Below are 11,232 nucleotides of genomic sequence, written 5' to 3' on the forward strand. Positions count from 1 at the left end.
ATACAGGTATAAATACTCAGGGGATAATAGGAAGATGGGTGACACCTGGAGGGGGGTGGAAACAAGCACAAAGACAGGTGAAACAGATCAGGGTGTGACACCTTTACGCCCTCCAAAGTCAATTATCACTTGCCTTTTAGTAGAATAAATGACATTTTCAACATCAAATTTCTTTCCATTTTTCAATTACTTTTAGCTCCCAATCCGGAGGTGAGATGTTAAGTTACTCTCTTCCTTTGTTCAATGGGATCACGGAGTCGTGTTCCTACAAAGTCATCAGAGGGATGATATGATAATTCTGTGTGATCTTGGCTTCTCATGTCATCTGGCTCCAGCCTTCAAGTCTGGAGTCAATGGGTGCAGAGTCAGCCTCCCTATTACCACCTTGATGATTAATGCAGGGAACCTCTGTGATCAGAGCCAGATAAGAGAGCTATCAGGGTAGAGCAGAGCACAGGACCTGGATAATGATGCACTTCTAGCAACAAATGCAGAGATACGTGCAGTGTAGGCCTATAGTACAGTAACAGAACATACAGTGGGGTGAACAAGAATTTGATACACTGCCGATTTTGCAGGTTTTCCAACTTACAAAGCATGTAGAGGTCTGTCATTTTTATCATAGGTACACTTCAACTGTGAGAGACGGAAAATCACATTGTATGATTTTTAACTAATTAATTTGCATTTTATTGCATGACATAAGTATTTGATCACCTACCAACCAGTAAGAATTCCGGCTCTCACAGACCTGTTAGTTCTTCTTTAAGAACCCCTCCTGTTCTCCACTCATCACCTGTATTAACTGCACCTGTTTGAACTTGTTACCTGTATAAAAGACACCTGTCCACACACTCAATCAAACAGACTCCTCTCCACAATGGCCAAGACTAGCGAGCTGTGTAAGAATATCATGGGTAAAATTGTAGACCTGCACAAGGCTGGGATGGGCTACAGGACAATCGGCAAGCAGCTTGGTGAGAAGGCAACAACTGTTGACGCAATTATTAGAAAATGGAAGAAGTTCAAGATGACGGTCAATCACCCTCGGTCTGGGGCTCCATGCAAGATCTCACCTCGTGCGGCATCAATGATCATGAGGAAGGTGAGGGATCAGCCCAGAACTACATGGCAGGACCTGGTCAATGACCTGAAGAGAGCTGGGACCACAGTCTCAAAGAAAACCATTAGTAACACACTACGCTATCATGGATTAAAATCCTGCAGCGCACGCAAGGTCCCCCTGCTCAAGACAGCGCATGTCCAGGCCTGTCTGAAGTTTGCCAATGACCATCTGGATGATCCAGAGGAGGAATGGGAGAAGGTCATGTGGTCTGATGAGACAAAAATAGAGCTTTTTGGTCTAAACTCCATTCACCGTGTTTGGAGGAAGAAGAAGGATGAGAACACCCAAGAACACCATCCCAACTGTGAAGCATGGTGGTGGAAACATCATTCTTTGGGGATGCTTTTCTGCAAAGGGGACAGGACAACTGCACCGTATTGAGGGGAGGATGGATGGGGCCATGTATCGCGAGATCTTGGCCAACAACCTCCTTCCCTCAGTAAGAGCATTGAAGATGGGTCGTGGCTGGGTCTTTCCAGCATGACAACGACCACGAAACACACAGCCAGGGCAACTAAGGAGTGGCTCCGTAAGAAGCATCTCAAGGTCCTGGAGTGGCCTAGCCAGTCTCCAGACCTGAACCCAATAGAACATCTTTGGAGAGAGCTGAAAGTCCGTATTGCCCAGTGACAGCCCCAAAACCTGAAGTATCTGGAGAAGGTCTGTATGGAGGAGTGGGCCAAAATCCCTGCTGCAGTGTGTGCAAACCTGGTCAAGAACTACAGGAACTACAGGAATATGATCTCTGTAATTGCAAACAAAGGTTTCGGTACCAAATATTAAGTTCTGCTTTTCTGATGTATCAAATACTTATGTCATACAATAAAATGCAAATTAATTACTTTTAAATCATACAATGTGATTTTCTGGATTTTTGTTTTAGATTCCATCTCTCACAGTTGAAGTGTACATATGATAAAAATTACAGACCTCTACATGCTTTGTAAGTAGGAAAACCCGCAAAATCGGCAGTGTATCAAATACTTGTTCTCCCCACTGTAGATGCAAGATATACTACAATGGAACAGCATAGTACAATTCTAAACACACAACACAGTTTCACCATGAGTGATATGTTCCATTAGCTCATTAGAGTGCATTGGAAAACCACTGTCTTCAATCTCAAACAAATCCAGAGTGAAATGGTAGGATTAATGCTGTATGGATACAATACAATCCCTACCATATACAGACAGTACTGCTTAACTTGCGGCACAAAAGAATCCTCCATTTGCATTACAGAGAGGACACAACAGGCTGTTTGAAGAGACGGTTCAACAGTAACACTCTGTACCTGTGTAAGGCTGTCTGCTTGTGATCCGTGTACTACTCTCTCCCTGCTGTTGAAAGAGGTGTCTCATCGTGTGCGTGTGTGCATCTGTGTTTGTTTGTATGTGTGTGTGTGTGTGTGTGTGTGTGTGAAGGGGGTGTGTGTGTGTGTGTGTGTGTGTGTGTGTGTGTGTGTGTGTGTGTGTGTGTGTGTGTGTGTGTGTGTGTGTGTGAAGGGGGGGTGTGCACTTACCTGCGTGCTCGTGTGTGTTGTGTATATGTCTGCATGTGTGCGTGAGAGTTCCTCCCTATTAATGTATGCATGATGCCTGCCATATGGGGTCCACATCACCAACAAACTAACATGGTCCAAGCACACCGAGACAACCTATTACCCCTCAGGAGACTGAAAAGTTTTGTCATGGGTCCTCAGATCCTCAAAAAGGTTCTTCAGCTTCACCATCGAGAGCATCCTGACTGGTTGCATCACTGCCTGGTATGGCAGCTGCTCGGCATCCGACTACAAGGCACTACAGAGGGTAGAGCATATGGCCCAGTACATCACCGGGGCCAAGTTTCCTGCCATCCAGGACCTCTATACCAGGCGGTGTCAGAGGAAGGCCCTAAAAATTGTATAAGACTTCAGCCATCCCAGTCATAGACTGTTCTCTCTGCTACCGCACGGCAAGCAGTACCGGAACGTCTAGGTGCAAGAGGCTTCTAAATAGCTTCTACCCCCCAAGCCAAGCCAGAAGACTCCTGAACATCTAATCAAATGGCAACCCGGACTACTTGCATTGCCCCCCCCCACCCTTCTACGCTGCTGCTGCTCTCTGTTATTATCTATGCAAAGTCACTTTAATAACTCTACCTACTTGTACATATAACCGCAATTACCTCGACAGCGGTGCCCCCGCACATTGACTCTGGACCGGTACCCCCTGTATGTAGCCCCGCTATTGTTATTTACTGTTGCTCTTTTAATGATTTGTTAATCTTATCTCTTACTTTTTTGTGTTGGGGGGGGTGGGGATATTTCCCATTATTGTTGGTTAAGGGCTTGTAAGTAAGTATTTGACTGTAAGGTGAACACCTTACAGTTGTTGAATTTGGCGCTTGTGACAAATAACATTTGATTTGATATGGAGGGTCTAACCCCCTGTGTCTCCTTCCCTCCCACCCACCCACCCATCCATCCACCCAGGCCACAGATCCAGACGCGGGGGTTAATGGCCAGGTGCGCTACCGACTAGTCAACCACGCCGACCTCTTCAGGGTCAACTCCAATGGCACCATCTCCACCGCCGTGCCTCTGGACCGAGAGGTCAGGGGTCAGTATGACCTCATAGTGGAGGCGGAGGACGGAGCGGTGGAGGACCCCAGGAGGACCACGCTGACTCTGTCGGTGACCGTGCTGGATGTGGATGATAACAGTCCGGTGTTCTCACAACCATCCTATACGGTCAATCTGCCGGAGAATAGTCCTAAGAACACAGTCATCCTGCAGCTTACGGTGAGTTTGTGTGTGTGTGTTTGTGCATGATGTATGTGCGTGTATGTGTGATTGCCAGCCTGTGCGTGTGTGCATGTGTGTGTCCAAGAGTGCACAGCATGCTCCATGGACACTCAGGAGCCACAAGGCAGGGGTGTATTTACTACTTCAAACGCTCCACAGTCCAAATGCATCCTCTAGTACATCAAAGCACACAAGGTCAGGAGGCATATGGATAGCCTAGAGCATATTGACAGAGGATATCAAAACCTCAGACGTGGACATTTTTACATGGCCCACTATTCAGTCAAGTGCACTCAGGAAAGGTCAAACAGGAGCTGAGTGGAGTAGGAACTTTTTTTTACCCCCATTATTCTCTGAGGTGAAATGATGTAAATTGGAATCCTGCTTGTTTTCCAAGAACCTGACTTTAGAATTGTGGTTATTTGTATTTTCCAAGAACATGCTTCTTCTCTGATCCAAAAATGGAGTATATCTAGACCATCTAGAATTGTGGTTATTTGTTGTTAGTCAGCCCAGAGAATACCTTTTTGAGCAGACCAGTCACATCTCCCTGTGTGAGGCTAATCATGGACATTTTCAGGTTGGGTTGGTTGATTGACAGTTTTACGTGACAGTGACAGTGTCTGTCTGGTCCTAGTGCACTGATCCCCTAGCAGTGTCAAACCTCTCATCACCGTGGCCTCCCGTCGCTCCCCAGGCCACACCGAGCCTGCTGATGTTGGCTGATATTGTAGGCAGATTAGTGGAGCCACTAATGGCTGAACTAGCATGGTCAGGGGGGGTTATCTGTGTGTAGGACCACAGCTATTCTTCCCCCTACACACTCCACGTGAAAACACACACCTCCACTTGAAAACACGACATGCACAACCCACACAGACGCAGGGGTGAATCCATTGTCAGGAGAGAGGTCTCTCTCCTAACAATGGATTTGAGTAGTTATTACTGCTTGTCACTGTGATTTGACTGACGAGTGCCAAAAACTAGAATTGCTCCATTCTTTTGTTTTTATGATTGCCTATTGAATAAGAGACTTAAGATTCATGCTGTAACGTTGTGTAATTTTCTGGCTGTTGTGTTCTTAGCTAATAGGGAAACTGTTTCTTACATACACCTATTTATAACTACAGTACAAGTTACTTCAAGTCCCATAGACCAGAGATCCACTAATACAGGACACTGAACTGTTTCTTACCCGCAGTACTCCTTCCTCCTCCATCTCTTCATCTCCTCTCCTCTAGGCCAAAGACTCTGACCTGGACTCCAACGTCACCTTCCGTATACGGACCCCGGAGGCCAGGCAATTGTTTGCTGTCAACCCAGTGACTGGAGAGCTCTCTGTGCTGCAAACGCTGGACTTTGAGACCCTGGCAGCCACGGACCACACCTTTGTGGTGGAAGCCCTGGACAGTGGAGGGAGCATGCCCCCAGGCCTGGCCACTGTCACTGTAAAGATAACGGTAAGGAAACGACTGTACCTTCCCTCTGCCGCCTCCATAGCAGGGACCCATCAGCTAGGCCACCGGGCTGTTTATCACTCACAAGCCATCTTCATCATTCAAAAGGAAAAATGCAGAAGCGTAGCAGAAGACCTGTGAATCTAATTTTTCATGAATAGATGGCTCTCTCTCTCTCTCTCTCTCTCTCTCTCTCTCTCTCTCTCTCTCTCTCTCTCTCTCTCTCTCTCTCTCTCTCTCTCTCTCTCTCTCTGTCTCTCTCTCTCTCTCTCTGGTCTAAAACCACTAGCCATTCTCACCACCACAGAGTAAAAGAGAGATGGATGATCCTCAGCTACCTCTCATTTCTCCTTGCCCGATGAAAGACCGACTGACAGATTGATATTGTACAGTGCTGGGATATTTGATGTCTGGATGATCATTAGGTTTGTGAGGGCTCTATTTTGTCAGTATCGTGGCCATCTGATCTATTATGATTCAGGCGATTAAGCACCAGACACGAGCTGTATGGAGATTAGCCCGCCGTTGGCCTCTGCGTGACGCTCCTCGACCAGTAGAAGAGTGGGCACTGATCAGGCTTGTGATGTGGTTTTACACATTAAACGAGACTGTATTACTCAGTCAGTGTCCATTAGTGTAATTACTTAGCTATAGCTGCTACAGTGCCTTTAGAAAGTATTCACGCCCCTTGACTTTTTCCACATTTTGTTATAGCCTGAATTTAAAATGTATTCCATTTAGATTTTTGTGTCACTGGCCTACACCCCATAATGTCAAAGTGGAATTATGTTTTTAGAAATCTTTACAGATGATTATTATTATTTTTTTAAGTATTCAAGTGTTCAATCCCTTTGTCATGGCAAGCCTAAATAAGTTCAGAAGTAAAGAATGTTCTTAACAATAAGTTGCACGGACTCACTCTGTGTGCAATGATAGAGTTTAACATCAACCCAACGCATACAATGATCTGTAAGGTCCCAGAGAATTTCAAACACAGATTCAACCACAAAGACCAGGTAGGTTTTCCAATGCCTTGCAAAAAAGGGCACGTATTGGTAGATAGGTTAAAAAAAAAGCAGACTTTCAGCATGGTAAAGTTATTAATTACACATTGGATGGTGTATCAATACAGCCAGTCATTACAAAGATACAGGCCTAACTTCCTAACTCAGTTGCCGGAGAGGAAGGAAACCACTCAGGCCAATGATGACTTTAACCCTCTAGAATAGATTTCTGCGGCCCCAATTAGCAGAATAAAACAATCCCCACCAAAACCCATCCGTTTAAGGTATAGAGATCTGTTTTTTTGCATTGGATGTGTCTCAATCCACCTCATCCGCTGATGTCGCACTTCTGCATCTGTGGTGAATGGTGGCAGAGCTAGAGTGGTGTTTGTCAGACCATGAGACATCCAGAAATCACTATTCTCGGCAACCTACTGTGACACCCCCCGATAAAAAGATGAGACTCTCGCGAACACGTCGTTGTCTGGTTGTTTTGCTCTAGGACGCCCACAAGCCTCACCAGACTCGTCTGAATGTCCCCCAGTTCCAGTTTGAAAAATGAATGGAAGTAATGTGTATATAGATATAGTTTAGTGCCAGATAAGGGGTTAACCTTTTCAAGCATCAATTCCAAATACAGTTGAAGTCGGATGTTTACATACACCTTAGCCAAATACATTTAAACTCAGTTTTTCACAATTCCTGACATTTAATCCTAGTAATAGTTCCCTGTCTTAGGTCAGTTGGGATCACAACTTTATTTTAAGAATGTGAAATGTCAGAATAATAGTAGAGAGAATTATATATTTTAGCTTTCATTTCTGTCATCACATTCCCAGTGGGTCAGAAGTTTACATACACTCAATTAGTATTTGGTAGCATTGCCTTTAAATTGTTTAACTTGGATCTTGAAAAAAAAGTTTTTTGAAAAAGCGTGTGCGAGCAAGGAGGCCTACAAACCTGACTCAGTTACACCAGCTCTGTCAGGAGAAATGAGCCAAAATTCACCCAACTTATTGTGGGAAGCTTGTGGAAGGCTACCCAAAACGTTTGACCCAAGTTAAACATTTTAAAGGCAATGCTACCAAATACTAATTGAGTGTATGTGAGTCAATACATGTTACAATCACCTTTGGCAGCAATTACAGCTGTGAGTCTTTCTGGGTACCTTAAGTCTTTAAGAGCTTTCCACACCTGGATTGTGTAACATTTGCCCGTTTATTCTTTTCAAAATGATTCAAGCTCTTTAAAATTTGTTGTTGATCATTGCTACACAAACATTTTTAGATCTTGTCAGAAATTGTCAAGCAGATTTAAGTCAAAACTGTAATTAGGCCACTCAGGAATATTCATTGTCTTCTTGGTAAGCAACTTGTAGATTTGTCCTTGTGTTTTGGGTTATTATCCGGCTGAAAGGTGAATTTATCTCCCAGTGTCTGGTGTAAAGCAGACTGGACCAGATTGTCCTCTAGAATTTTGCCTGTGCTTGGTTCCATTCATTTTTTTCTCCCCTGAGAAACTCACCAGTCCCTAACGATTACAAGCATACCCATAACATGATGAAGCCACCACTATGCTTGAAGATCTGGAGAGTGGTACTCAGTGATGTGTTGTATTGGATTTGCCCCAAACAAAGCACTTTGCATTCAGGACATAAAGTGAATTACTTTGCCACATTTTTTTTTCAGTTTTACTTATTCAATATCTGCTTTTTAAATGTTTACTCATCTACCAATAAGTGCCCTTCTTTGCGAGGCATTGGAAAACCTCCCTGGTCATTGTGATTTGAATCTGTGTTTTAAATGGACTTGCTCGGCTGAGGGACCTTACAGATAATTGTATGTGTGGTGTACAGCGATGAGGTAGACTCTTGAACTTCTTCATGCTTGCCATTAACAAAGGGGTTGAATACTTATTGACTTAATATATTTTAGCTTTAGATTTTTTATTAATTTGTAAAATTGACTTTATGAAGTATTGTGTGGAGGCACATGACAAAAAAGCATCTCAATTGAATCCATTTTAATTTCAGGCTGTGACACAATTTGTTTTGAAAAAAAAGTAAAGGGATGTGAATACTTTCTCAAGGCACTGTATCTTTTGTGATGTCCCCACAATGTTCCCGCCAGACTGTTCCCACGACCTAATGAAACATTCTGGGGAACCTTTTAACAGACAATGTGTTCTGGGAACGGTCTTGCAACATCAGGCAAATGTTTTAAACCAATATTGTGTAATCATCAGCATGACTGAACAGTTTTTTCTGTTATGCGAGAAAAAAAACATTACTCGTATATTGTTATTACAATACCTGGAAACCGAAGGAGAAATTTTGGGGGAGGAATGTTTGGTGGTGGGTGGGTGTTGCAGCTGTTGTGCACAACATTTTAGTGAATGTTGTGCACTAATTTATTTGTTCTACCTTATGGTGTTTTTAGTGCTTCGTTGATGTCGATTATTGCGTTGTATGTTTTGGAGCTTGCGATATATATATATTCTATACCAGACAGCCAGAGCAAAAATCAGCACCCAGAGGAAGTGTGATTATAAAAGGGGACTGTGATGAAAGCTGCTGTCTAGACAGACAGACATCCACCAAGTTTTATTAACAAGCCTAGGCGCTGTATCAAGGACTTTTCAGTGTAAATTCTCAGAGCAGGAGGTAGCCGGAAGACGAAGGTGTAATTTGGACACCAGAACTAGCCCTGGCCTCTCCTTGGATGTTGTGAGGCGGCGTGCTCTTTTGAATGCATTACAATGCCGCTCCGTCTTAAGGGCGAATAGCTGAGCAGCTGCTGGACAGATTGTAGGCTAACAACATGTTTTGTATTCTGATCCAGCGGCACTCATTATTGGACCTCTTTCAGTCTTCAGACAGTCTTTTGGAAAAGAACACTTCTTTGGCGAAAATAGAGTGCTGATGTCCTCTACCAGTACTAGGGGGTTTGCTAAGCTTCATATAGAGCTTTCGTCTCCGTGGTTCACACACAGGGTCTAATGATCTCTCTCAGGCCAGAAGTTAAAACAGTCCCTCTGCCGCACATGTCAGTCTTCATGAAGCCCCATGATCTCCTATTGAGTATCTGCCATTTTGATTTAGTGCTTTGCCTAAGTGTTAATGTGAGCCCATCTAGACCAGGCTGACAGTTGTAAATGCAGCCAGTCCTTCAGAGGAAATCAAAGGAGTAGCCGAGGAAGATGGCTTGCCATGTCCGTCAGCAGTGACAGCGCTAGCTACTTCACAAATTCACAATAATGCTGGATTCAATCAAGCTCACAGAGACTGTCATTCTGACAACTGGAAGCATTTACCATGAGGGGTATCTTTATTATGGTGGTGGTGGTAGTAGTAGGCTTTTAGGGTAAAAATGCTGTTGATTCAGAAACTCACTAATTACATGCGTGTGTTTCTCTCTTCCTTCTCCAGGATATGAATGACTACTCTCCAGTGTTCAGCCAGGTGTTGTACAGGGGCATGGTGGCTCCCAACGCAGTCAAGGGGACTGTGGTCACCACGGTACATGCAGAGGACCTAGACCCCCCTGTGAGTAGACAACAACGTGACAGCCCTGCTCTGGGTCTGACTGTCACTTTACAACATGCCTGCCAGGTCGCTGCTCCCGTGGCAACGCGGGTGTGAAAGCATGATTGGCTCAGCTCCGTCCCGAGCCGGCGATTTAGCGGAGAGAACAGAAAACATAGACACACACTATGTGTCTGCGCTCCTGCGCTCGTACATTGTCATTGTGTTTGTTTGTCTTGTTTCTATCTATTCCACAGAGTCGTCCCGTCGATTTAATGATATAATGTAGATGCATCGGACGGAGTTGTTGTAGTGTGTTTTGCTATTATTACGTTGGTAGGGTAAGTCTCATTGTTTGGAGCTTTCATTTGTCTATCATGTTCTGTGCTAGTGGATTTGTTCGTTCATCCATAAGTTATGGATGGTTATTTATGAGAGAGATTGATATCACTACATGTTCTGATATCTTATAGCCTCGGGTGGACCTGCAGGCAGAAAGCAATATGCTCACTGCATATCATATAGAAGCATATTCTACATGCTCACTGTGTTGTGTGATTTCATTGCCCTGTGGCCTGAGGAAATAATGTCAGTGTTGCCAAGCCGGCGTCCCAAGGCGTGGAGAATCAGCCATGCTTCGACAACAAGTTCCTGAATATACAATGATATTACATTTCCCCTTATAGTAAACGCTTGATTTCACAAACTCACCCATCACATTGGCGCAAAGAGGTAGATGCCTTAAGGTCTCTCAGGGCAAATAAGACATGGAGCAAATGTTATTCATGAACGAATATTATTCATCAATTCACATGCAGTGGAACAACAACATAGATTATATGCAATCATTTTTTTCACACATGTAACGCATAGTGGTACTGTAGGACTATGTGGAGATTAACCTTTTAACTTGAAGGCATTCTGAATGGTCCCAGCAGTCGGTAGATTAGAGGAGAGGATGAAAGGAGAGGAGAAGAGAGAAAAAAGGAGAGAGAAGGCGAAGAGAAAGGAGGAGAGGAAGGGAAGAGTAGAGAGCACCAGCGGAGGTCCAGCCTCGCCCCCCTGGAGACCCCTTCCCGCCTGGCGGGATTGACAGGCCGAGGTGAGCCCTTGTGATATCTCTCTGCATGAGTGGGAGGCCCTGGCTTGGCTGGCTGGACTGGGGCTACCAGCGCCCCACACCGCATCACTCCTCTCCCTCAGATGTATGTAAAGCAGTTTTGAGATGACAGAAGAGGCAAGTTCTCAAGCTGAGCTGTGAGATGAATCACTGATAGAGACAGGGTGGGAGAGAGAGACTCCACAGAGCCTTCCTGGCACCTTGCCTGGCACCTTGC

General features: G+C 44.5%; 1 protein-coding gene across 1 annotated transcript in view; it reads left to right on the top strand.

The window, feature by feature from the left end:
• pcdh15b (protocadherin-related 15b) overlaps window positions 1-11,232 on the top strand; it is a 219,146-nt gene that overhangs the window by 140,748 nt on the left and 67,166 nt on the right. Inside the window, exons 21-23 of the mRNA XM_052478256.1 lie at window positions 3,600-3,908; window positions 5,153-5,371; window positions 9,800-9,916. Of these exons, the coding sequence (XP_052334216.1) occupies window positions 3,600-3,908; window positions 5,153-5,371; window positions 9,800-9,916 (645 nt within the window). The remainder of the gene's footprint in view (window positions 1-3,599; window positions 3,909-5,152; window positions 5,372-9,799; window positions 9,917-11,232) is intronic.

Source organism: Oncorhynchus keta, chromosome 24 (assembly GCF_023373465.1).
Source record: "Oncorhynchus keta strain PuntledgeMale-10-30-2019 chromosome 24, Oket_V2, whole genome shotgun sequence".
In the NCBI taxonomy this organism is placed as follows: Eukaryota; Metazoa; Chordata; class Actinopteri; order Salmoniformes; family Salmonidae; genus Oncorhynchus; species Oncorhynchus keta.